General features: G+C 51.2%; 9 protein-coding genes across 9 annotated transcripts; 4 read left to right on the top strand and 5 right to left on the bottom strand.

Annotated features, from left to right (window-relative positions):
* Nucleotides 1–272: 272 nt before the first annotated feature.
* Nucleotides 273–4,201, bottom strand: GT037_004335 (peptidase s28; the record flags this gene model as incomplete). Its single annotated transcript, XM_038929382.1, has 9 exons — nucleotides 273–1,000; nucleotides 1,056–1,490; nucleotides 1,543–1,668; nucleotides 1,730–1,828; nucleotides 1,883–1,949; nucleotides 2,003–2,148; nucleotides 2,789–3,775; nucleotides 3,867–4,000; nucleotides 4,080–4,201. The coding sequence occupies 9 exons, from the start codon at nucleotides 4,199–4,201 to the stop codon at nucleotides 273–275; spliced, it is 2,844 nt and encodes a 947-aa protein (XP_038787654.1).
* Nucleotides 4,202–8,250: 4,049 nt separating this feature from the next.
* GT037_004334 (uncharacterized protein) lies at nucleotides 8,251–8,604 on the bottom strand (the record flags this gene model as incomplete). Its single annotated transcript, XM_038929381.1, has 1 exon — nucleotides 8,251–8,604. A coding segment is annotated over one exon (354 nt), but the record flags the coding sequence as incomplete, so codon positions are not given.
* An 850-nt stretch (nucleotides 8,605–9,454) lies between these two features.
* On the top strand, nucleotides 9,455–10,206 carry GT037_004333 (uncharacterized protein; the record flags this gene model as incomplete). The annotated part of the gene is made up of 2 exons (XM_038929380.1): nucleotides 9,455–9,546; nucleotides 10,020–10,206. The coding sequence occupies 2 exons, from the start codon at nucleotides 9,455–9,457 to the stop codon at nucleotides 10,204–10,206; spliced, it is 279 nt and encodes a 92-aa protein (XP_038787652.1).
* A 1,385-nt stretch (nucleotides 10,207–11,591) lies between these two features.
* On the bottom strand, nucleotides 11,592–12,562 carry GT037_004332 (uncharacterized protein; the record flags this gene model as incomplete). Its single annotated transcript, XM_038929379.1, has 2 exons — nucleotides 11,592–12,226; nucleotides 12,319–12,562. 2 exons carry the CDS (start codon nucleotides 12,560–12,562, stop codon nucleotides 11,592–11,594), a joined length of 879 nt encoding a protein of 292 aa, XP_038787651.1.
* Nucleotides 12,563–12,772: 210 nt separating this feature from the next.
* GT037_004331 (uncharacterized protein) lies at nucleotides 12,773–16,497 on the top strand (the record flags this gene model as incomplete). The annotated part of the gene is made up of 8 exons (XM_038929378.1): nucleotides 12,773–12,923; nucleotides 12,976–13,117; nucleotides 13,166–13,778; nucleotides 14,990–15,170; nucleotides 15,400–15,533; nucleotides 15,587–15,770; nucleotides 15,820–16,132; nucleotides 16,188–16,497. 8 exons carry the CDS (start codon nucleotides 12,773–12,775, stop codon nucleotides 16,495–16,497), a joined length of 2,028 nt encoding a protein of 675 aa, XP_038787650.1.
* A 946-nt stretch (nucleotides 16,498–17,443) lies between these two features.
* Nucleotides 17,444–18,823, top strand: GT037_004330 (oxidoreductase-like protein; the record flags this gene model as incomplete). The annotated part of the gene is made up of 2 exons (XM_038929377.1): nucleotides 17,444–18,196; nucleotides 18,275–18,823. The coding sequence occupies 2 exons, from the start codon at nucleotides 17,444–17,446 to the stop codon at nucleotides 18,821–18,823; spliced, it is 1,302 nt and encodes a 433-aa protein (XP_038787649.1).
* Nucleotides 18,824–18,898: 75 nt separating this feature from the next.
* Nucleotides 18,899–21,598, bottom strand: GT037_004329 (glycoside hydrolase; the record flags this gene model as incomplete). Its single annotated transcript, XM_038929376.1, has 1 exon — nucleotides 18,899–21,598. One exon carries the CDS (start codon nucleotides 21,596–21,598, stop codon nucleotides 18,899–18,901), a length of 2,700 nt encoding a protein of 899 aa, XP_038787648.1.
* A 1,197-nt stretch (nucleotides 21,599–22,795) lies between these two features.
* GT037_004328 (uncharacterized protein) lies at nucleotides 22,796–23,519 on the bottom strand (the record flags this gene model as incomplete). The annotated part of the gene is made up of 2 exons (XM_038929375.1): nucleotides 22,796–23,075; nucleotides 23,134–23,519. 2 exons carry the CDS (start codon nucleotides 23,517–23,519, stop codon nucleotides 22,796–22,798), a joined length of 666 nt encoding a protein of 221 aa, XP_038787647.1.
* Nucleotides 23,520–23,738: 219 nt separating this feature from the next.
* GT037_004327 (uncharacterized protein) lies at nucleotides 23,739–24,651 on the top strand (the record flags this gene model as incomplete). Its single annotated transcript, XM_038929374.1, has 2 exons — nucleotides 23,739–23,944; nucleotides 24,294–24,651. The coding sequence occupies 2 exons, from the start codon at nucleotides 23,739–23,741 to the stop codon at nucleotides 24,649–24,651; spliced, it is 564 nt and encodes a 187-aa protein (XP_038787646.1).
* Between the last annotated feature and the right edge of the window lie 206 nt (nucleotides 24,652–24,857).

The following is a 24,857-nucleotide window of genomic DNA, read 5'->3' as shown; positions in this document are numbered from 1 at the left end:
GATAGATAACTGACATGGCCGCGAATCATATGCAAAAGACCAGTCGCAACCTTCGTGTGGCAAATTCAGGGTCCTCAGCTACCCCGCATTCGCCCAAGCGCCTTCGCAGAATATAGTGGGGCGGACATTGAGGCTCACAGTCTTCGTGCAAAGTAAGCAAACGTCAAATTCATACTGATCAATGCATTTCGCCATGAAGTGCCAGATATAGCGTCTTCGATAATCTATAAGAAGCTGCGGGCGAAGAATACGCTTGATCTGTTCATCGCCACCTAGTGTTCCTTTTCCGCCCAGAACTGCAAGAACCGACTTACAGTCCTCTCCTCCCAATAATGGGCCTCCCTGATATAATCCGGCTCAGCGCTAACGTTCTTGATACCATAGCTGTCCCAGTGATGTCCGGCCCCCGCGATCAGGTAGCTCGGGTACTTGTCGCTACTGATCCTGGGCTGAGGAGCCAGATTCGAATGGTAGCATAGATCAAGCCAGACATCGGTATTGCCATCAATCTTAGCGAGATTCTCAGCTTGGACGTCCCAACCTCCGTACTTGTTGTAGTAGTGCAACTGGGGAGTTGCAGGGATGCTATTATGCTCGCCAGGTGGGAAGGCCCAGGTGCACCACTGCTGGGTGTAGTCAATTTGGAGGACGCGGGAGATGAGAGATGGGCCGTTCGTAGGCGCAACTTGGTAAGCACCGGACTCTGAACAGGTCGAGTAAAGGTATGAGCGTGCTGCACCGTTTGAGGGGTCGGCATAGTATGTCTGGTTTTGCGTGCCGAAGCAGCCCTCGTCCGTGCTATCGATTCGTCCACTTTCGCAGTTTGGGATGAGCGTCTTCTTCACATAATCGGCATAACCACCTAATCCAGTCCAAGATTCGCCCTGGGAGTACTTGGCAAGCGCCATATCGACGCTGCTGATGTTTGCTGGCGGGTTGATGTTCGTTACGTTGGAGCAGAAGTTGAAGAAGTCTTCAGAACCATATTTGGGAGACCAATCTAGAGCGTGATCAGCGCACGTCTCACAAAAACCCTGAACAACACCATTACGTACTAAGTTCTTGCCATGTGTTGGTGGGATAATTCATCGGACCACCAATCGGGAATGCAATCGTCATGGCAAAGTCTCTCAGATCTTGCAGCGCGCCGAGACCAAAGATCTCCTTCAATTGCTGGATGCCTTCTTTGTTTCCACTCCAGATAAGTTCATCCATCTTGTCGACAATGTCAATGATCCTGGATACACAGTCTGCAGGACCGAACTTTATGATGGGATCGTACCACTGAGGGTATTCGAGTAAAGCCTGGGTAGTGGCACTGCTACCAATGCCTCCAGCAAAGATGTCGTTGTAAGTCTTCATGGTGAACGCAGTGTGGGCACCAGCAAGCGAACCGCCATACATAATCCAAGGTGTGTCAACACTGTTCAAACTATCGTTAACACCTGGGAAGGTAGCATGCTGTCTAAAGTAGGCATTGTCGGCAATTGCTATTCAAAGTCAGCTCATTTGCATCATGGCCTGAATACTTGCATCACTAACTCTGCTCAGTAGTCAAGAATCTCAGTTCATCTGTCGTACTAGAATTGTACGGGTAGCTTTCACCATAATAACGATTCTCAAGAATGACACCAAGACCGTTGAACTTTTCCATGAGAATCTGGATGACTAGAAGCCCGGTCAGTGATTTGTGCGAACGTATTGATTGGGTTTTGCTGTAACCACTTACTTCCAGTCTGCAAGTTGGAGAAACGCGACTCTCCGCTCGTCTCTCCACCAATGTAGAGAAACACTGGTCCCCCGGACTTGTAGTAAGAGGAGTCGAAAACTGAATCAATTGTTTAGTGGATGCTGAGTATGCACGTAGTAGATTTGTACTTACAGTACCGCTGCTTGAAGGTGGCATTGGTGTGAGGAACATAGCGATCGCTATCCTGGAAATGATCAATCTGGCGCAAAGGTCAGCTAGAGCACAACGATCAACAGAAGCGCATCAACAAACCAGTTGATCAATCGTATGTGCCGCATAAGCTGGCGCATCAGCAGCCTGTCTCTTGCCCTGCCATGAAGCCGAGCGCGGAGCCGGAGTTGCAGACCCCAAAGCCACGAAACTGTAAACCAAGGTCAGGACCTTCATGTTGATGGTTGCTTCTCAGCGGACGTACCGGAATACTTCGGGAATACCGTACCACTCTTATACAGATCTCAAGCTCGGCTTCCCGGATAGCAGGACGCGAAGCTATACCATCGCGTCATGTTCGTTTGTACCTCAAAGCGGGGCAAGGCGTGCAGCGGGCGATACCTATACAGGCAGGTAGATGCAAGGCTTGTGCAGGCTTGGAGAAGCTTGTCGCTGCTTGGTATCTGCCTTCTGCTTTAGAGCTCTTTGCTTACTGTCTTATCGTGTGGTGAGGCTTTCTGAAGGATGGGTAGTATTGTGTTAATCGTGTTCGTGCGAGTGAGGTGCGCGCGGACCCTATATACATCGCATTATGGAAAGCGTCAACGCGTCTGCTCACACGATGCAGCAGATACCTGAGAAGTATGGATGATTGGTATTTCTGGAAGTAAGCAGTGCATGCAAGTTGGAATGTGCACATGCTTGGGCAATAGAGCTACCTAGGTATGGTAAGTTCAATGCCCGATCCCTGCCATACGAACTCGTATACCAAACTCCAGTAGCCTTATCTGACCACAGATACAGAAATGATGACGCAACACTGCATCTCCATCTCCAGAATCCTCACCACCTACTCCATCTCCTTACTAGTAGGTCTGACTAACATACCAGCTCTCTCATAAGTTCGATCCGTGGCTTCCATTTGTTTAATACTCTCCTCGCCATCAACCCACGCACCACTCCCATCTCTCTGCTTAACCTTATTCACAAACTCCTCAAGCATGTACCGATACGTAACCCACCAGTCCTCACCCTTTTTCTCACCACCCATGCCCTCCGGCCACTTGTACGCCTTCTTGTGCTCCGTCTTCTTTTCTTCCTTGACAATCTTGCCAGAAGAGGGATCGCGCAAAGTAGTCGTGGTGGTAATATCGATGCGATGATAAGAGTGCGGACCCATGAAGCCCCAGAACATAAGCGACTTTTGGCTAGACTTGTGTAGACCATTATTAGTTGTTTCAAGGTTCTCGGAGCGCAAAGTTACAGAGATCGAGGCAAGCAGGTCACTGAAATTTGGCCAGTTTGATGTTAGCCACGGAAACCAGTAGCCGCCTCGAGCACTTAGATCGGACAGAACGTGACCACTACCGCCGTTGGGGAATGTGTAAGTAGCTTCCATGGCTCGATCGCAGAGCTGATGTTGTGTTGAATGAAAAAAACTAGGTGTTGCAGAAGTGACATCTGTAGGCTCAGCTCCGAAGACACCTCGTAGTGCGGATAGGGTGTAATGCCCTATGTCCATTGCAGCGCCACCAGCAAGATCGTAGTCATATCTGATATCCGTTTCGGGGAAAGCTCCTTTGAATGCTCCCGCACGAACACTTGCTTTCTCTATATTTGCCTTTTCGAATTGCGCTAGAAAGACATACCAGGCGGGGTGGAAGCGATAGTGACTTGCTTCAACAAGTACAGGAGCATTTGGAGCCTTGAGAACCTCGTGATGGAAGAGAGAGCGTGCCTCTTGCGCATTGGAGACGGAGGGTTTCTCCAGTAGAACGTGTTTTCCTGCCTTGAGGGCGGCGAGCGTCCATTTGTAGTGCAATCCGTTTGGCAAAGGGTTATATATACAGTCGATCGATGGATCGTTGATCAGCGCTGCGATGTATCAGCATGGTATCATGGCAGCATGAAGTGGCCGTAATTGCTGCTTATGGGCTGCTGGATTGTCATCACCTGGGCCGCTTACCTTCATAGCTATCATGAACAATCGGAACATCCCACCTCTTCGCATAGGCTTCTGCTTTCGTCCTGTCTCTTGCTGCAACAGCAGCGACTATGACATCTGCATGCGAGCGCGCTGGAATGATCAAACCCATCGGACTGTTCAACGATTCTATTTAGCTCCAAGATCCTATCTCAACTTCCTCATGTTGATAAAGAGAACAGAGCGCGGACATACGCAATTTTAGCAGCTCCTAAGATACCGAAACGTAATGCATCCGAATTCTTCGGTACTGGCTTGCGTCCAGCGGCCCATTCGGTAAACTCAGCGCTGGAGTTCAACCAGTCGACAAGTCCCATCTTCGATTGGCTGCGTGATGTAAAAAGTGATGATTTGGCGGTATGATGCTGAAGGAGAGGAAATACATCTCCGTCTACAGAAACACAGGATGTTCCATTGCTTACTATCAACTCGTAACGGGGCGTTACCTTAAACTTGCGCCTCGCATGCAGTGCGCTTGGGGTGCGGGGCCAAGTCAATGATTGGCGCCCGCTCGTACGCCCGAAACAGTAAGATGCCTTCAACTGCTAAGTAGCATGTGTTGCTGATTGATTCCATGGTCAACATAGCAAAAATGCTAAGGGGAGGCAAGAGGTCTACATTTTCAATAGTTCAGATTGATATCATACGAGCAAGTATGCCGACAATCGATGACCAGCATAAGCACTTGGTGTGTAGTGAAGTTAATATACTTAAGTTCAGCCGGACACAGCATCTTGCGTCTGGAGCGTGGGGTGTTAGTTGCTTACGTTGTCTAAGCCGCTTCGATATCGTATAGTCCAACTAGTTGAACTTACAGTGTGGCAGTCATGCCCAAGAGACTGCATGTTCTGATGCATGAAAGATAGGCTGAATCTAATCTCGCACGCCTCAACCTCGCTGACTCGGCTAATGAGTATAAGCACCGCCTTAACATCTACCGAATGCCCGAGGCACCGTCTGGAGCGGAAGATTTCCAATTCTGTTGATCATGTAAGTCAGCAATGTCCGAGGCCAGCGGTAACAGCGGCGATAAGAAGTGTGGCAAATGTTGAATCATGGCATCATGGCACGAATAATGGCTAGGGTTTCAGATGTCAGGCGTGGTGGCGAGAGAATCCACTTTGCCATATCGGACGACGTGCATGAACGGCATGTTCAGGGCGCTGCTGTTTGATCGACAGGGTAGCACACACGATTGTGTGGGAAAGAGTGGATGTGGAATTGTATTGTCCACGAATGCCTGAATGCCTACGAAACAGATTGCGCAAGCGAAGTGTAGGGAGAACACCCATCCTTGTTGTCGCACTATATCTTGCAGGCATTGCGTATCACACACCGCAGTAGGCGAGTAAGAGAAATTTCGTCCAAGACTTGCTTCAATGATCTTCACGAAAACAACGGAAATTTGTCGGTGAGGGTTACGGTGACGGAGGTATTACAACGACGACCGGTGTCATTCGGCGAGATGAAAGAGAAGAAAAATAATTGCGCCGAGCTTGATCAACCGGGCACAACGTTTGCCGTGCTGGGGTCTTCCTTTGAAGTTACTGCAACGCGGTTCGCTTACAGCCGCAATGCTTGGCTGGTGGTGACTCTGCGTAATGATCACCAGTAGGAGTGTGATAGGCGAACATCGCAATTCCCACACAACAAGTCACGAGATTGAAAATCCTCCTTACAGATGCTGCGTCGTAGACTCCACATGACCTACTGGGTACACAGCGGTGAGAAATGTAAGGGTTTTCAAGCGGCAACCGGCAGTTACAGAATCAACGGCTTTTCCCTTTTGCGCGACAAAATCCGAGGACCTGGTTATAGTGACCAGGGACAACGGTCAAATCGCAACGGCGTCCGTGTCGTAACGGTGACAGCTTGGGTACACCGCTGAAGGTGACTCACGTCGAGTGACCTAGTCGCCGAAGAGGTTCCCCAAAAAAAGGCCGTCAGCGTGGATGGATTGACAGCGGGCTTTTCCAGCGCTGGGATGTGATAGGCACCAGCAAAGTAAGGCTGCATGCTCTGCCCGCGGACCCACGATCTGCGAAAAAGGAACGTGGTTTGTGGAATTGCGGACGTGAGTCAGAATGATCTGCCAGGGATTGAGCAGCATGCATGCACTCGGACGCACACAGAAGAGTTGCGTGGGCATGTGATTGATGCGCACTGGCTTGCGTATAGTTGATGTATCGAAGGACGACTGCAGGTTTCCACACGTTGCACGCACGGTAACGCGCAGCCTGCGTCAGCCGATGGCGTACATGGAATGCCTCGCGTCTTGCAGGATGAATTAACGTCTGACAGACGTGGCTGACTGTGCACTTCGCCCTACTTAGCACGATCGGTGCTGAGAGAGTTTTGATAGCTAAGCGATAGGTCTGTGTGCTCATGGAGGACCGATTGCATGGTTGTTCAAGTCCGTATTCATCAGACCGGAATGCAGCCTTGTCGTCTGGGGCCAATAACTCAAGCTTCAACAGCAGAGGACGAAGGACAAAGGCGCAGTTCGAAAGTCTAATTGCTTACTGAGCGCCATCAAGGAGCAGGACTCTGGCTGGTCGTCAGCTCGGACAGGCGTAAACTACACGTTGCAAGCCGAGCCGTGTCTGTTCGCCTACTGCGAACATTCGGCATGCTCATCCGAGTATCAGAGATCGAGCACGTTCAGGGTGCTGCCACTTTTGGTGAGACTGCCCCCAACGTGGTGTGGGCGGACCCGCTCAAGCGAGTGGAGATTGGCGTCAGATTGCGGCGTAGGCACGACAATGGCACTTAGTGCGTAACCGCGGGATGCGCTGCTTGATGTTGACGATGATGGTGTTTGATGGAGGGGTACTGTCCTGCGGGAGATAGTGTATTGCAACCTGGCAGACCGCTAACGGCTGTGGAGTTGCAGGCACGTCTTGCTGAGCGGTGAGGTCGTGCAACATGCAAAGCTGTAGTAGTGAAGGACGGTGTTAATCTAGCGTCTTAGTGGTCGCACGTCTGCGTACGACTAGCAATGCAGCTGGTGGTTGGCTTTGCGTATAGAGGAGTCATCTGCCTCAGCTGAAAGCAGGGCATGGATTCCTAAGAGCATGCACTTGTGCCTGAACGGCTACATGGCCGTGGTTGGAGCTAGGTAAGCGCAACCGAGCCAAACCACCAAGAACGACCCTGCCAATATTCGCATTCGTGGTGTGAGGCCGTATCCGTCTTGCTGATTAGTGTTCCAAGTTGAAGCTGCGGCAAGTATCGACGTTCCTGCACATGCCGGGGTGGTGCCGTGATTTCCAACGTGAACCGGTCACACGGAAGGTTTCGGTAGCTGCGGGACACTTGAATATGCAACACGGTTAAACGAGTCGACTTATTGGCCCTCGACTCAACTTGTCAAGTCTACGTCACACAGCCCACGTGTGTATGGCCTAGCGCTTGCAATGTACAGGTGCCTGATTGTGGAGGATGCATACCTGATCGCTCGAACATGCTGCAGCGCTTGTGAAGCAATGGTGGATCCTATCACAGCCATGTGCCTTAGCGGTTAGCTGAAGTGGTGTGCAAGGGAACTATCGCGCGCGCGCTGGCAACCTGGCGACGTCTCTAGGCAAACGTCTCTATCGGAAGATGCCCTGGAAGATGCCTTAGAGGCTTGTCCTCGACTGAGCATGGCTTTTAGCCCCCAAATGGAAAGGGAAAGCCGAAGGATTAGTGAACAGGGGGACTTTGAATTCAACTGCATGCGAGTTTCACTGTGGACGAGAATAGAACAAGTATAAGCGTAATTGATCTTAGATCAAACAATTAATGCTACGAGACGATATTGGGTATTCCTCCTGGCTATGATGCCGCCTAACCAGTAATAGAACTCCAAGAACTAATGATGCTATGATGCCACACAACCAATCCCAAGCGCCAACTAATGCAAGTCTAAAGCAAATAATACGCTCAATATTAGAAGGACTGTGATGTGTATATGCCAAAGTAAAGTAGGCGTCTATAGAGAATGATCGTTCCGGACACCCGAACCAGCGTGTGTGGGATATGCAATCGTAGCCGTGGCTCAGGTGGAAGTGAGACGAGCGGATCCTGGTACATGCAGCAATGCCACATGATAGCAGGGCGTAATAACGTGGAGGCTTGCGATGCAAGGTGGACTGGCGTCGAGTCGCTTTCCGAAGACAAGCTTAGTCTGCTTTTAACCGGAAATCGCGGCGGATGTCAGGTGAGTGACAAGGAGTTGTTCTGAGTCTGAGGCACAGAGTGCGCCAAAGATCAGGTAGTACTGGATGCTGCAGATGCACTGCATGATGGCGGCATACCAGGCGGCAAGGTGCAGATCGATGTCGGATGATAGAGTAGTAAGGTGGGTCGCGTTGAGAATGTTCGGTTAAGGATGCGGAGTTGATATCGATGTTGAGATGCGCCAAAGCCAAGTGTAGGTCGAACAAGACAAAAACGAGGTAGAGAGTTGATGTCCTCTATTTCGATGGGACAGGAGGAAGAGGGCGGGTTGGTGGTGGGCCAGGGCAAGGCGGGAGGTTCTGCGATGCCATGATGGACTCGTCGTAGATAGTGGCGGCCATTGTGTTGGTTTGTGAGTATGAGCTGTTAGGCTGGTGTTGAGCGGAAGTGTTGAGTAGGTTGTTGGAGACTTCGTTGGACGACGATGATGATGATGATGATGTTGTTGTAGTAGTGGTAGTAGGCTATAGAGATATACTCTTTGTGTTGTAGTCTTCGGCTCTGGATGATGAAACGAACACTCCGATGGTGGGGGGTCAACGTATTTATGTTTGTGCTCAGATTGCAGACCCCCCAAAATGTCGGTCAGCTACGTACTTTGACGATGTGTGTAATAATGCTAGGCAGGGCATGGCACGGCCCAAGCGGTGAAAGAGGCGTTGGGCTGATGAGCAGGAAAGGGGTGGCTCCTGGCTTGTGCATAAGCTAAAGCACGCCGAAACATCGCTGATCCTGGTCACTTAATGAGCAGGGGGAGAAGAAACACGAACTTGCGCGTTACCGCCTTGTCGTTTCATCGGCCTCGTGACAGCGTGAAGATCGCGTTGATCCAATCCTGTCGCAGTATTGTCGCCGTCGCGGCATGTCGTTCATACAACGCATCATCCTCCAGGCAAGGCAGCAGGCCCAGCGAGGCATGATTGACCCACGGGAAGTGTCTGCGCTCATCTGACATCACTTATTCCCTGACCACTACCGTGCTCTTACTAGCAGACATGCCTAGTGCGAACGGTCGTGAGGAATGAAACGTAGCCCTCCTTTTCATCTTGACGGTGCGCAGGGCTGGCATGCATCAGTCGCCGCCTTGGGACCGCTTGTAAGAGGGTTTGCTTGCGAGCGCATCAGGAACAGGCATCGCTCGGTTCCTGTTGCCGTGCGTGTCGGGAGCAAATTCTGACACATTGACAGTAAATTTCCGTCACACAATTTGCGACGTCGCCTATTTGCCAACGTCGGACACACCCACCGACCTCCAGCGCAGGAAGATCTAGCGCCTATGCCGACCTTCTCCCGTGCTTCTTTGACGCTTCTACCCAATTTCGAAGCCCCCTAGAATTTTCCGCTCCACAATGTCCACAGCTGTTGGCGCCCGTGCTGGCGGTGTGAGGTCAAGGCATGACTTTGCTCTTGCTATCCTGAATCGGTTGGCCGGGGTATACACGTTTGTTCGTGGGCAACTAGGCTGAGAATGCAAAGCACCGCACAAAGGCATGTCATGATTATTTTTGTCTTTTTGGTTTGCCGTCTTCGGGCAACTCGTATTAATCCTAGCTCGCGTTTGTGTCCGAGGTAGGAGTAGTTACCGACGCCCAGTGTGCCCTGTTTCTCAAAGAGTTCCGGCGACCGCAACTGGCTGGTAGTGGCTGCTCGATAAAGGTTATCACAGAAGCTCGGCTGGTCCGGAAGGAGAGAGTTGAACGGGCGCCATGCAGCCACTTGGCGCAGCTGTCAACCAGTCTGAAGGGACGGAGGGAGCACCGCTGCTCGCTTGTTGCAGCTGGCCAAACTCCACGTGGACTTGTCAGGGTTTACGTCTGACTTCAGATAGGCGTTTGTTTGATTGACATTCGCAATATGCCACCTCTACCCCTGCGACCTGCGAGATGAAAATCACGACTATCGAAGCGTTTACAGTACCCTGAAAGCCTGTGCGCAACAAGCAAAAAAGATTTCCCTTACCCACCACGATTGGAGAGAAGATTCTGGCGATGCGCTCATGGTTGACAGTAAGCGACCAGATTTACAGGGGCTGCTGGTGCGTCAAAACCTAATGCAGAAAGCATCGTCCTCACCATCGCCACCCCCTTCGGTAGTTCATTAGTTCAGTCTCAACGCTTCTAAAAAGCTGTCGTTTCAGCACAGTGGGGAAGGATTGCGCATATGTTACAGTCCAATGCGAAAGACAAGGCGACACGGTGACAAGCTACAGAGCCAAAGATCTGGTCCCAGCAAAAGACGTTTTCGGCTGACAAGCGTTCCAACCAACTGGCCAGCGCGGAGAGACGAGAAGAGACCGAGCATTAGTCTGTCTGCCGTTGATTGACAGGTCATCAGTTTGAAGCCATGCCCCTAGAAGGGTCCCTTGAAGCTGCAGGCGCGGCTGTCTACCAAGGAAAATTGACGGCGGTTTTGACCGACATGCTTTTCATCTCATGTTGCTTGAATCAATAAGCCTCTCGCGATTCTCATGCAAGCCTGCTCACAATAACGATCACGTTGTTCGCGTTGGCGCAAAAAAGTACGTAGTATTGGCATTGAACTCTATCCACCGGCTCCGTATTCGTAGTGGTGGCTAGCCGATCACAACGTCATTGTGAATAAAAGACTTGATTTGCCCGTGTTTTGGCAGCCATGGTCCGATAGCAATGATTAAGCTGATCGTCGTCAGCAGATCAATAGCTTGGTGCGGAGAACGATGTGCAGGCACGTTGCTGCAGGTACGCGCAACATTCTCGGCGCCGCTACCGCACTTTATGTGGCTTATGCGCCTTCATTCTCAGGCGAGAGCGAGCATGCGAGCACGCTGCGCCACCCATTTTGGGGCCGGCGAGTCCGATGCGCTACTGGTGAAGCACTCAGAGACTCAGACGAGATGAAGACGAGAATTCAGATGGGTATTCGCCGGGAAAGCACCGAGTCTCAATGCGCCAAGGCAATGGTTCCCCAGTGCTGTTTTCGATCCACGAGCTGTTCAACGCAGCACTCAGCGTTGCGGTCGAATAAAAAACAAACAGACCCCGGCCATAGGTGCAGTATGTAATACGTCTGGTCGTTCCGAATAGCCGACTTTCCAACCGTGAATACATCAACCCCTTCTATATGCTCAGTTTCAGGTTCATTGTCCTCATCAAGCCCCGGATGCGATATGGACCACGTTTGCAGCGGAAATAAGAAAGACGCGCACGCACAAAATGGTGCGCGAATATCGTGGCGTATGTTGCACTCCTCTGGGAAAATGGTTCACTAAGCCGCCTAATGCGCAAGGACTTCCTGAGGGACCGCGCATTTATCCGGTATGATGGTTCAGCACAGTGCGTCCACGTGGATAAGCCTGTCAAGAACCCATCGTGTTCAGGGTCGGTGAATCGTGGCCGGCGTTGTTATTTTCGTCCCTGTCAGCTCGCACTCGTACTCGTGTCAGTCGGCAACAAGATCCGACTGTCTTAACTCGACGGCGGTCGTATAGTACAGTGATGCTAATTCTATTCACATAGCGTCCTCATCGTCCTCGAGCTGCTCTGCCACAGCTTGTGTAGAAACCCAGTTCTCAAGCATAGCCTGGCTTGAATTTGCACCACTTGGACCTGCCACGTTTCGTACGCCACGGCGCTTAATGACAAGACACAGTATACGACCGTAGATACTGAAGCCATCATATGATGTGTTGAGACCAAGCTTCTTCTTATCATCCGCATGTGGCTCCTCGTCACTATCCTGGTCTTCGTCCTGTGTACGAGCCTTGGTCCGACGTCGATTGGTGGGCTCAGGGACAAACAAATCCGAACCTTCGCTATCGCTGCGATTGCTGAGTGCAGTATCGTCATCCTCGTTCCTTCGGCGTCTTTGACGTGCTGAACGTTTAGGCTGTTTCCCAGATTGGTCAGCTGCCGGGATGTCAGCAAGATTGATGGGCTCATCATCGTCCTCTTCTCTGATAACGATCGGATCTGCGCCATCTTCGTTGATAACGACAGGCTGATCGCTAGTTCCACTTGTCAGCCAGTTGGTGAGTTTCCCGGAATTGCTTTGGATGCGGGCCTTGTCTTTGAAGATCTTTTGCTTGGTCAGAACGGAGTGCCGGGAGGATAGGTCCGTCAAAAAGATGGAAACCTCGAAATCATCTGACGTGAGGTTAGCCGTCTGAGTAAGACTACAGCATCAATGCGGGGATGCCTGCACTGTGGATACGATATCAAACTTCCATGCAACTTACCTTCAACGACGACGTCCTTTACTCCCTTCTTTTTAGATTTGGCACTACCTCGGCCTCTACCCCGCTCGTTTTCCTCTCGGAGCTTCGGTAGTACAAGCGGTCGTATAGCCTCAATGACGCGTGGTAGTGCTGGGTCGTCGCGCTTCAATAGCCATGCCTCAGCATCAGTGGGTCGGTCAAGATAGATGCGAACCTCGAGAACAGAATGCTTTGTAATTCTTAAGTATCGTCGGAGTGGTGCCATATTGAAGGACTAGAGAGTGTGGCGTTGATTCCTGATGTTGACGATGTAAGTAAGTGAATGCAACTGCCAGCATAGACACGGGCGACGATGATGCGTGTTCACGTGCGAGCGTTCCGACGCTAGTTCCGATCGGCATGCGCAGAAGTTGCTCGGAAAGTGGGCGTCAGCGCATCACAATCACACACGACGCACCACAACACAGCACTAGATATGGTGCTTGAGCTTCATGTATGGGGCCCAGCCTTTGGGCTTTCTTCAATAGAGCCTGAATGCATAGCCACAATCGCCTATTGTCAGCGTGTCATCCCCAGAGGAGAATGGTCACTGGTGGCCGAGCACAACCCTACGATTGGCACCACAGGTACGGGATCCATGACTTATCGTGTCCAGAGCAAGCCCTTACACACTCGCAGAGAGCTTACCGATACTCTTCGATGACGATGTCGCAACAGCCTCCGGCTTTGAGGACATTGTCGCATACCTTCGCAACCACCCTTCAGTCACCAATGACCTTGATGTCAACTTATCAAATCGACAGCAGACCGATAGGACTGCGTAGGTACCGATCCATGAGTTGATATATGTATTCTTATATATTTACAGCTTCATCACATTTCTACAATCCACAGCAACCCCTCTGATCGACCTGTCCCTCTACGTCTCTGCCGAAAACTACAATTCTACAACCTCGTCTGCGTATACTGCCATCCTCCCATGGTATGCCAACTACACCGTCCCTCCGAAACGACGAGATCTCGCTAGAGCTAGGACGGCGCACATGGGATTGAGTAGTCTAGATGTGGAGACCACAGCCGAGGAGGGGTTTGCGCCAGGTCGAGGTACCGCTTCGTCCGAATATGAAGCCGCCAAGCGGGCAGCCGGCATACCTACCGAAAACCAACCAAATGCCATGAGCATAGGGCGTGGAAAGAGTCTTGGCGGCCTCTTAGGTGGTCAGGTGTACGCCGCACGATTCAGACTTGATGCTCTATCAGGCGAACTCTTGGACCCATTGTCAGATCTACTGGGAAAACACGACTACCTCTTCCGTGGGGACAAGCCATCCAGTCTGGATTGCCTTGCCTTTGGATACTTGTCCTTGCTGTACTACCCGCCAGTGCCCCAGGCATGGCTCAGAGAAACTCTCCAGACCAAATACCCACGCATTGTAGCATACATAGGTAGGCTGCATGAGGATCTATTCCGCGGTGAACAGGTGAGCTCTGCAGATATCTGGTCTGTCTCCGCCGGTGCGAAGAAGACGCCAAGAAGTACATCTTTACCGTGGGCAGCAAGATCAGGAACTCTCGTTTCAAGTACGCTAGCCGGCGCCAAAGAGATCTTGGGGAACACTCCTGGGCTGTCCGTCTTCTCACAGCGGAAAAATGTCATTGTCTCGGAGCCGCTGGCATCGTCGAAGCGCATTCGATCGGAGCTGCCCTCTACGCTGTTTGTCAACACCCTTTTGGGCGTGACAACTGTGTTCGCAATAAGCTTAGTATCCCTAGCTGTGCACCACCGTCGGTCACCGCGGGAGGGCGAGCTCATCTTTTGGGCTCTACGTCCTAGCAATGGCCTAGGCGAAGCTGGAAGTATACTCAGCGTCTTCGCCAATCAGCTTCACGATGGAGCATTGTATTCCCAGATTTGAGTGCGATGAGTTGACGATATACCCCAATGTTTTATGCACGCTTTATACATGGTCAGTTTTGGACCTTGGGAAAACCAAGATTCTGCCACTGGTCAATGCTTGCTATGGCATGACCTAGTTTAGAACCAAGATAGTCACTTTCCCACCAGCGTTGTTCAAACAGGTCGCGGAACGCCCGGCTTTCGAATCACACACCCCTCTCGAGTTGCCTCATCGCTTCTATGGACTTGTCACATCGCACGAACTTGAGATAATCGTAAAATGAGATGGCAGGACTCTTAGTAGATAGACAACGTGGATGCCAAGTGACTTGGATGACTGCTTGTAAGGGTCTAGGGAAGATGGATTCTTGGTAGCGTGGTTGTCATGGCGCCCATTGGGTTCCGGAACCAGGCACACATCAACGTCACATCAGCCGGAGAGGACATAGCCACTGGCGCCAACTATTCTAGCCTTAGCCTAGATCAGCGCAATCAGGGCGACGGTTGTCTGGCTGTGTATGCGATGTGGCATATATGCGGGTGCAATGCGCAGAAAAGGGTCGCAATCGAAGCATTGAGGTTAAGCAAAATGCAAGGATACCCTACGCTGATCAAGGATTGCCAATGTCGCAGTGTGGAGGATGTGCAAATGATTTGAGGGTAGCGTGTCCGGGAACATGATCGCCGCGGGAGGGTGGGGCTAAGCAAGGTCTACGTCATTGAACCCCCCTAAACAAAACCTCCGTCATACTGCGACATCTCTGCGCCTTCCCTATCAACACAACACCTAAAAAGCTTCACACCCGGCCGCACCCTGCCCACTCATACTCGATATATCACTACAACACCGACGCCAACATGCACCGAACATACAGCATGCGCCAATCTCGCGCGCCTACGGCGTCGCAGATTCAGAGCCCCCCGCCACCTGCGTCCTCGACCAAGAGCGGGCGCTTCTTTGGCAAGGCTAACATTGGTATGTCTTCTACTTGAGAGATATTCTGCATTGGAACCGTTTTCGTTTCGCGCGAAACATGAGCTATAAGGACTGCGCAGTGCCGCCTTCGCACACCGCGTGAATAGCGCTTTGTCGCATAATGCAGCAACAGCACATATTCCACAAGCGGATCTCACCGGATGGTCACTACAGTGCTAAGAATATCATTGTCTATGTTATAGCTGCTAACTGATTCTCTGCTATGTAGGCCACACCTTCCGCCACAAGTCTGCCGGTGCCTTCGGACCTGACCTTGCGAAGAAGTTGTCACAACTTGTGAAGATGGAAAAGAACGTCATGCGCAGCATGGAGCTGGTTTCCAGGGAGCGTATGGAGGTCGCAGTAAGTTTGCACTACCCCTGTGAAACCCTACGTAGTACTGACTTGTCACACAGCAACAACTCTCCATTTGGGGCGAAGCCTGCGACGACGACGTCTCTGACGTCACTGACAAGCTCGGAGTTCTCATTTACGAAATCGGTGAGCTCGAGGACCAGTATGTTGACCGCTACGACCAATACCGTGTCACCATCAAGAGCATCCGTAACATTGAAGCTTCCGTCCAGCCCAGCCGTGACCGTAAGTTAACCACATGCGTTCCACCAGGATGACGCTTACAGTCGTACAGGCAAGCAGAAGATCACCGACCAGATCGCTCAGTTGAAGTACAAGGAGCCCAACTCCCCCAAGATTGTTGTCCTTGAGCAGGAGCTCGTACGTGCCGAGGCCGAGTCTCTGGTTGCCGAAGCCCAGCTTTCCAACATCACTCGTGAGAAGCTCAAGGCAGCTTTCACTTACCAATTCGACGCCATGCGCGAGCACTGCGAGAAGCTGGCCATCATCGCTGGCTACGGAAAGCACCTCCTCGAACTTGTCGACGATACACCAGTTACTCCTGGAGAAACCCGCCAAGCTTACGACGGCTACGAGGCTAGCAAGGCGTGAGTCAAGTCTCCTTCCTTGCCCCCAAGAAAAACATTTACTGACACACCACAGCATCATCCAAGACTGTGAGGATGCTCTTACCAACTGGGTGTCCCAGAATGCCTCCGTCTCCTCCAAGCTCTCCCAGCGATCGCGCACCCTTTCTCAACGCCGCCGCAACCAGAACCGTAACATGGGTGAGGGTGTCGACCTCTCCGGCCAAGACCAGGCTCTCGACAGGGAGTCTGGCCTATGGATCCCTGCCTCCGAGCACCAGGGCAACGGTTACGACGACCGTGAGGACCTTGATGACGATGTTAACTCGACCATCGCTAGTGAGCATCAGCGTGGTCGTGAGGACGAGAGGGTTGTTGCTGCTTAGATGTACCACTGATGATTTGAGCAGTATTTCACTCTCTGTCAACTAATAGTCCGTCTTCGCAAGGACTGGCGACTTATACCCCTGATGGAATGAGCGATGGCACTGCAGTTTTGGATCCGATGTATCCGTTTCATGTGGCTTGGGCGATGTGATTGAAAGCTTTCTGGTTATCAATCTCACTGGAAGCTGAGGTCTGGTTTTGCGTATACGGATTTCCATAACTTTTTGACGATTTTCAACGCGTGGTACGTTTATAGGAAGTTTGCAGTAATATGATAATGTGAATAATATACATGCTTCTCTGAAGAAATGGGTGACATTTGCAGTCTTTGGTGTCAATCCCGTCCTCTCAAGTCAAGACCGGCTTCCAGCAACGGCGTATGTCAACCCGAACGTAGACTAGGTCCACAAAGACGACTGCCATATCCAAGAGATGCGTCCTCGAGGCGGCGCACACGCCGAAATTCCTTATGCATTCTCTGCGCGTCCGGCTTCCCCAACATAGAATTCCATCGGTCATTTGCCGACGACCCACTTTCGGCGGGTGAGCAATACTCCGCCTTGCCGGTTTTGCTCATAGTGCGGGGCAACCAGGATGAATATCAATGACCGAAGACGGGTCTTTTGCCGGACCAAGGCCACTTTTCCTGGGGAAAGAGAGCAGTGCGTGACGTCGGGCCGGGTGGGGTGATATGAGAGATGTACGTGGTCGATGTTTTATCTTTGATATTGTAACTCTAAACTTTATCTTCATGGTCTGTATTTAATAGACCTTACTTGAGAAAGAGCTACACATTGGTTATAGTGTAAGAAAGAGGAAAACGACAGTTTCTCATTCCAGTCACTGAACACGATTCCAGCACAGTGCTCGTTGACGTTTAGCAATAGTATTGCTAGAGATTACCTTGGAAGTATTAAACGACGAATCCGCTAAAACACAACAACAATGTCATCCAAGCCTGAAATCGGCTTCTGTGGCCTAGGCGCCATGGGAATGGGCATGGCAACACATCTCGTCAAGCAGGGCTACCCTGTAACCGGTTTCGACCTCTACCCACCTTCGCTCGAGAAATTCAAGGCCGCTGGTGGCACTCCATCAACTTCGCTCTCGGAGTCCGCAAAAGACAAGCCTTTCTATATCGTCATGGTCGCCGCTGCTTGGCAAGCTCAACCTGCGCTTTTCGACAAAGACGGTATTGTGGGTGCGCTACCAAAAGGTGCTACGCTCTTGCTGTGCTCGACAGTACCCAGCGCATACGCGAAGAGTGTAGAGAAAGAGCTAGTGGATATCGGCCGGGACGATATCTTATTCATCGATGCGCCTGTTTCTGGTGGTGCAGGACGAGCAGCAGACGGCACTTTGTCCATCATGGCTGGTGCTTCGTCTGTAGCTTTTGAGAAAGGTCAATGGTTGCTAGAGGAGATGTCCGCACCTTCCAAGCTCTTCATTGTCGATGGCGGTATTGGCGCGGGTAGCAATATGAAGATGGTTCATCAAGTCCTTGCGGCAGTTCAGATTCTTGCTCTCAGCGAAGCATATGGTTTCGCTGCTAGGCTGGGCTTGAACGGCAAGGATGTGTACGATAAGGTGCTGGGGAGTACTGGGTGGAGCTGGATGTTTGAGAATCGCAGTCAGAGGACTTTGAAAGAGGATTACTTCCCAGGGGCAAGTGCAGTGACTATCATTCTGAAGGATACTGTGAGTAACTCCGCGTCTTCCGAAATCCCATTTTCGGAAAGACGAGACGACATGACTACGCGCTGACAAGGAATATAGGGCATCATCACATCTACAGCTCGTAGTGTAGCGTTCCCAGCAACCCTCTGTTCAGCCGCAGAACAAGTCTACTTCTCCGCGCTCGACCGAGGCTGGGGAGCTAACGATGACGCTGGCATCGTCCGCCTATGGACTTCTGAACCCGTCACCAGCATCCAGAGCAACCTCTCAGCCGAGGACAAAGAAGCAAAACTCCAGCTTGTCGTCAACCTTCTAACCGGTATCCACCTCGTTTCTGCGGCGGAAGCCATTTCCTTAGCCAAACACGTTGGCATTCCTCTGGCACAATTCTACGAGTTGGCCTGTGATGCTGCAGGCGGAAGTAGCATGTTCAAGGACGCAGGTGCGAAGATGATTGCGGTTTTGGAGGGCAAAGAAGATGGCAAAGGGAAGGCACTAGGAGGGTACGCGGAATCACTGAAGCAGGCTGTAGATGAGGCACAAGCGATCAAGTGTCCCGTGTATCTTGGCACTGGCGCCTTGAATCTTTTGTTGCAGACAGGGAGTGAGTTGAGTTTGGGCTCGCTGCTCAAGTGCTATATGCCCTAGAGCTGGAAAAAGCATTGTGCAGCCGAGCGACACTATCAAATGTTTTGCGAGATGAAATTGAAAGCGTGTCTACATCTAGTCTTTTGTGGTGATGGTGACAGTTCCCACCTCTAGACCCTCTGCCATAGCCGTGATTGTCAGAGAACCTGGTTTTCCCTTCCTCGCCTTCACGATAGCCAATGCTAGTCCGTTGAATGAATCTCTCTGCAGAGACTGGAACGGAATAAAATCTGCTTGGAACCCATTGTCCGTAGCAGCAATCTCTCCCGGCCCTTCGATTGCGAAGTCAATTGTGTGGTGAGCATTGCGCACAACATTCCCTTCACCATCCACCACTTCCAACGTAACGAAAGAAAGGTCCAGCCCGTCAGCCGAAATCTCATCTCGATCAACCGTAAGCCTTAATGCGGCCGGTGGCCCAGTTGTGCTGACACTTTCCGTCGCCCATTCCTCGCCACCCTTGTACGTTACCACTTTGACCTCACCAGGCTGAAACACAACATCATCCCACCTAGCCCTATACTCGGACGCACTGAGGCTTTTCCTCCCTTGAGACACACCATTCACCCATAGCTCAGCCTCCTCAGCATTTGTAAACACATGCACAGGCGTCACCGTGCCCACTCTCTCAGCCCAATTCCAATGCTGCGGTACTATATGTGCGATTTTAACATCTGGTCGCCACCTTGCCTGATACAGATAATACCGATCCTTTGGAAATCCAGCAAGGTCAATAACACCAAAATAGGAACTGCGAGCGTCGTAGTACGGCTCCGGCTCGCCTAGGTAGTCCCAGCCTGACCATACGAATTCGCCGGCGACAAAGGGATTCGCGTCTTGTGCGGCAAATACCTTGTCTGCCGAGGAACCAAAGTTTGCAGTATGAAGCTCGTAGGCGGAAACATAGTAGAGAGACGAGTTTCCGCCGCCATTTGTGTCGTTCACGGGGGCGCTATTGAGGTCTGTGACGGGAAAGAGATAGGTACCTCGAGAGCTTAGTGCAGCCGCAGATTCGCTTTCTGCTATCAGTTTTTCCGGAAAGGCATCGTGGAAGGGTTTGTACTGCGGTGGGGTCCGTGTGCCGTTTGTGAAAGAGTACTGAGGTGTATCGCGGATACCTTCTCCTTGGTAGTTCAAGCTCAGGATGTCGAAGGCCTCAGGGAAGGTCATGTTTGGTTTCGCTACGTTCATGGATGCTGTGACGGGTCGGGTAGGGTCTTCAGATTTGACAATGTCGTTCAGTAGGCGACCTATCTCGTAGCCTCGGTCTCCGCAGCATGTTTGCTCGCCGACTTCGTTGCCTACGCTCCAAGAATAAATGGAAGGGTGGTTACGATCCCTTCGGATAAAGGACCGAAGATCAGCTTCGTGCCACTCGGGAAAAATAAGGTGGAAATCATTGTCTGTCTTCTTTTGTTCCCAACTATCGAAGATTTCGTCCATGACTACAAAGCCCATGCGGTCCGTCATATCGAGTAGCTCTGTTGCCGGTGGATTATGCGCCATACGGATAGCATTTACTCCGAGTTCTCGCAGAGCCTCCAATTGGCGTTTAGCTGCACGATCGTTCCACGCGCTCCCGAGAGCTCCAAGGTCATGGCAGTGTTGGTCTACGCCTTGGATTCGTAGGCGTTCTCCGTTAACGGAAAGCCCTTCTTCACCACTGTAGGTAAACGATCGGATGCCGAAGTGTGTCTCGTACGTGTCGACTGGAATACTACTGTTGTGGCTCAACAGGCTGGTAACAGCGACGTACATATTCGGCTTTTGGTTTGGCGGAGGTCCCCACAGTTGAGGGTCCTCAATTGCAACTGTAGCGTTCGCGGATTGTTTGCTTCCGAACAGTATTAGACTTGTCCTAGGAAACTCCGCCACCTTTTCTCCCATCTTCTTCACCTCTGCATCGTAGATATATATGTCGGTAGCAACTTCAACCTCTTGACTCGCATTGTTTTTGGCTTCCACATGGACTGAGATGTCGACAGTCGCAACTTCTGCACTTACATCTCGTGTCGAAACATGGGCCCCCCAATTGGCAACGTGAATCGGCTGGACCTTAGTCAACCAGACATTTCGGTAAAGACCAGCACCTGGATACCATCTCGAAGAGTCTATGGGATTGTCGAGCCGGACCACCAACTGATTCTCGTTGCCTGGCTGCAAGTGAGGCGTAAGATCAAGACGAAATGAGTTGTAACCATATGGCCAACCGCCCACCAAATTACCATTGAGCCAAACCATAGCGTAAGACATTGCACCATCGACGTCAAGGTAGATCACCTTTCCCGCATCTTCATTAGAAATTGATAGCTTCTTTCGGTAATACCCTACTCCTTGCGACGGTAGCCTTGCCATCCCACCTGTGATAGGAGTTGGGTCTCCGATGTAGTAGGGCCCTTTGATTGCCCAATCATGCGGCAACGTAACATCCTCCCAAGAACTGTCGTCGAAGGAGGTTTGTATGTACGGAATGTTGACGATAGGGCGGGTCGTCGGGGCTTCAAAGTGCTTCGACACATCTTGTATGAATTCGTTGGCGCCTGGGAGAATCCATGGTCTCAAGTATGTGACATTCCCTTGAGGCGTATCGGTGCGGTTGTCGTAGGTGATCCCATCCGGGTTCTTCTCGGATCGCCAGAACCGCCAGTCTGTATTGAGACTCACGCGTTCACGACCGGTAAATGATGTATCGTAATTTCGTGTTTGTACAGCATATGCTCCCACTAGATCGTTATATAGGGATAAGAACCCTAAGCAAATGAATCTAGCAGCCATGCTAGCCGTTTAGCGAAGCTGTGTTCGCCTCAGAAGCTATTGGCCATGCCCAAGACCTTATAGTCCCTTTGATAGCGAGAAGACCAACTACTGTAAGAGGAGCTGGAATATGGTCTGCTGCGTCACTTCCCCTCATGCGTAGTCGGTATCTTCCGCGACGACTATGAAAAATACTTGGGATGAGATATTAGCCTGAGGAGTCGCAGATCTACCCCAGAAACTACCCTGATCAAGACCAGGTCTTCATCTTTCTCAGGTACGGGTACTTCCTCTCCGCATCAAAGGTAGCAGTCCTCTCCACAAATTATCCTCCAATAACGTTGTTTTCCGCTAGAGCATCATGATGGGCGCTCGTAGTCGGAATAAGATACCATGTAGAGCATCTGACTACGTAATTGTGTCGGTGACAGTTCGTACAAGACCGTTGTTGATGAGCATATTCGAGGGGTCGGCTCGGTCGAACAACCTCCGGCTGGAGCTACCCCACACATTCCCCAAAGCTAGGAGCGACTTCCCTGCCCCATGTCGACAAAGAATCCCTACGTCTGTGAAGAACGCTGTGAACTAAAACATCGAAGCATGAAAAACTCGTTTATATGCCATTAGGCTTTGCATCGACATCGCACTCAGTCCAAAATTGCATTCTTCAGCATCCCTCGCGTCTTGTTATACTCAGTCACCAAGCTGTTGGAATAGGCAAGCGCATATGGTGACGGAACTAACCGCGAGAGCTCTCGCAGCGTTTCATCGAGTTGAATTTCGTCTGTTCCAGAGGGTTGACCGAACAACCGGATCAGCCCCTCTACACTCAGGTATCCACATCGAAGACTTGCCTTCTAATTAGGCTCGCGGACGTTGTTCTCCACAACTTGGTGCTTCTTCTTCGTCCTCCTATCCATAGCGACTGCTATACGACGGCGCTGCGTCCGAAATCATGCTTCCATTCCACCACGTGTCGCAAGAAGCCTTCTTCAATCCTTTGCCTATTGAGTCAAAGCATATCCGGTGCAAACTAGCTGTCCCTGACTCTGGTGAGAGCCCTATCTATGTAGGTAGGGGTGTATTCGAATCCGGTGCTGGCACTCTGTAGCTGATGATCTAGCTCGTGGCGCACCCGGGATGGAGTCGTGATGGGTTTCGACGTATTCGAAATGGAAAGGTGGACGGAGTCTTGAAGTCACTGCGTCTTCTCCAGCTTCATGTCCGCATCTCCATCTCGAGATCCCTGGTCTCTCCGCTCAAGTCTTGCACATGGTCTTGAGCCATTATTTGTGCACTGGCGTCCAGATCTTGTATGACGTTCTCTAGGCCTCGTATTAGGGCTTCTATTTCGGCACACTGTGCAGTAATAGTCGAAAGCAGCTCGGTATTCGATTGCTGAGTCTCGACGAGCTTAGTGTTCATCTCTGTCGCCTGCTTTTCGAGGTAAGGCATAAGGTGCGCTAAGTGTACTTCGGCTGGGGTAAGAGTATGGGGTCTTTGATAATGGGTTAGTATTTGTTAGCGACAGTGATTGATGCTCTTGCGGGACTCACGGCACAGGTGTCTCGACGGGTCCACCGTTGGCGCTCGCTTCGGCGCGCCTCTTTCTTAATTTTGCATCTTCTATGCACTGGTCTAGCGAGTTGAGAAGCTTAACAACATTCCTCCTCTCCATGATGTCCTCGAAGTTGGTCTTCCATGTCCGGTCCAGCTGATCCACGATCTGCCCTCTCAAGTTGTCCAGCACCTCTGGGCTATACTGCGCGGCCGTGGGGAAACACGAAGCAAAGTTCTTTGCGGAACACTTGTCTAGGGTCGCTTTTGAAGCCTGATTGAAGACATTGATCAGACCTTGCGCGCGCGGGCCAGGAGCATCAGCAATAGGTCGGGCAGGTGTGGGAGACGGAGAGCGTGACTCTGGGTTCGTAGCGGTAGGCATAGTGGTGTGATCGTGAACCAGTATGGCGGGTGGCAGTCTGGCGTGGAGGTGAACGTTATCCTTGTCGCATTGCCCTCATCGTAACCCAGGCGTGTTTACTTCAAGGCGCGCTAACCGCTACACGTGATAGCGTGTCCCGCTAACCAGCCCCACTTCCCCACAACCATGTCCAACAATTTTTTGTAACTCTGTTCCTGGCATCGATTAAAGACGATCAACATGACTTTTACACAGTCTTCGGATACATCCGGGAGGTTAAACTATGCTGGCAGTGGTACAGACCTAAAACGCGTCATGCCACGGCGAGGTTGTGGACCCAGGTTCATCCACAAGCCGACAGCATTGCGCGAGTCTGGAAACATTGGCCGAACGAGCGCCAAACGCAGTACAGACACTTGTGGAGATCTACGTAATACACTGGATTTGTACGGGAGAACTCTCGAACAAACCTAGCTTTCTTATTGTTGACTAACCTCACTTCTAATATTCTAGCAAAGGGCCAAGGTTGCAAATCACGGCTCCCTTCAGACCTAAACATGGGGCCGCTCATTACGGACATGGTTATCAGAAACCAAGCCGTCGCCTGAATACAAAGCCACTAATGAGCACGGCTGGGGTTAATGATCCCAAGGAAGTCAGACAGCCAAGAAGCTTACCGGATCAACCCTCACGTGTCTATCGCGCCATCATCCAAGACACCGACCATCGGACCACACCCTCACTCCCGCCACAGATACTCTACTTCCAGGACGAGCAAAAGTAAAACACGAGCAGGAGGCATGGCTTCCTAGACGACCAAGCTGGGCCTGCGAAGATAGATCATGCAGCCGAGAAGGAACCAACCATCAAGGAGTCGGACTCAGTCCTAAAGAAGCGGGCGTTCAAAAAGAAAGAGGCACGCGCTGAGCGAAATGCGAAGAACCGTATCTTTGGGAAGTACGAGGAGCAAGTCATGAACGAAGTGCGTACAGCCAAAGAGAAAACAAACATCAGGGTGACACGCTCAGTCACGAAGAGGCGGGCTGCCACAAAGGAGCAGATGAAGCTCGGTGAAGACGTCATGTTCACCGTACAGCAGGCTATTGCCATATACGAGAGACAAGAAAAGGATGGTTTTCCATTGGATCTATAAGTAAAAAGATTCAGGGTGGGATTGTGGGCAGAAAGAGAGGTGACAGTGACAAGTATGAAACCTGGTAGAATACACCAACGGGAGTCTTTGCAACAGAAACCGATAGCCCAAGGAAATGAATCAGGGTAAATTGGGCGCTTGTCAAGTACGTTGTACAGGGAGAATGCTCGCCCGTCAACGTACGCAAGGCAAGTATGACTATCTGT

This window comes from Alternaria burnsii, assembly GCF_013036055.1.
Source record: "Alternaria burnsii strain CBS107.38 chromosome Unknown 698, whole genome shotgun sequence".
Taxonomy (NCBI): Eukaryota; Fungi; Ascomycota; class Dothideomycetes; order Pleosporales; family Pleosporaceae; genus Alternaria; species Alternaria burnsii.
The sequence above is the reverse complement of the archived record's forward strand: the minus strand, read 5'-3'. Positions and strand labels throughout refer to the sequence as shown.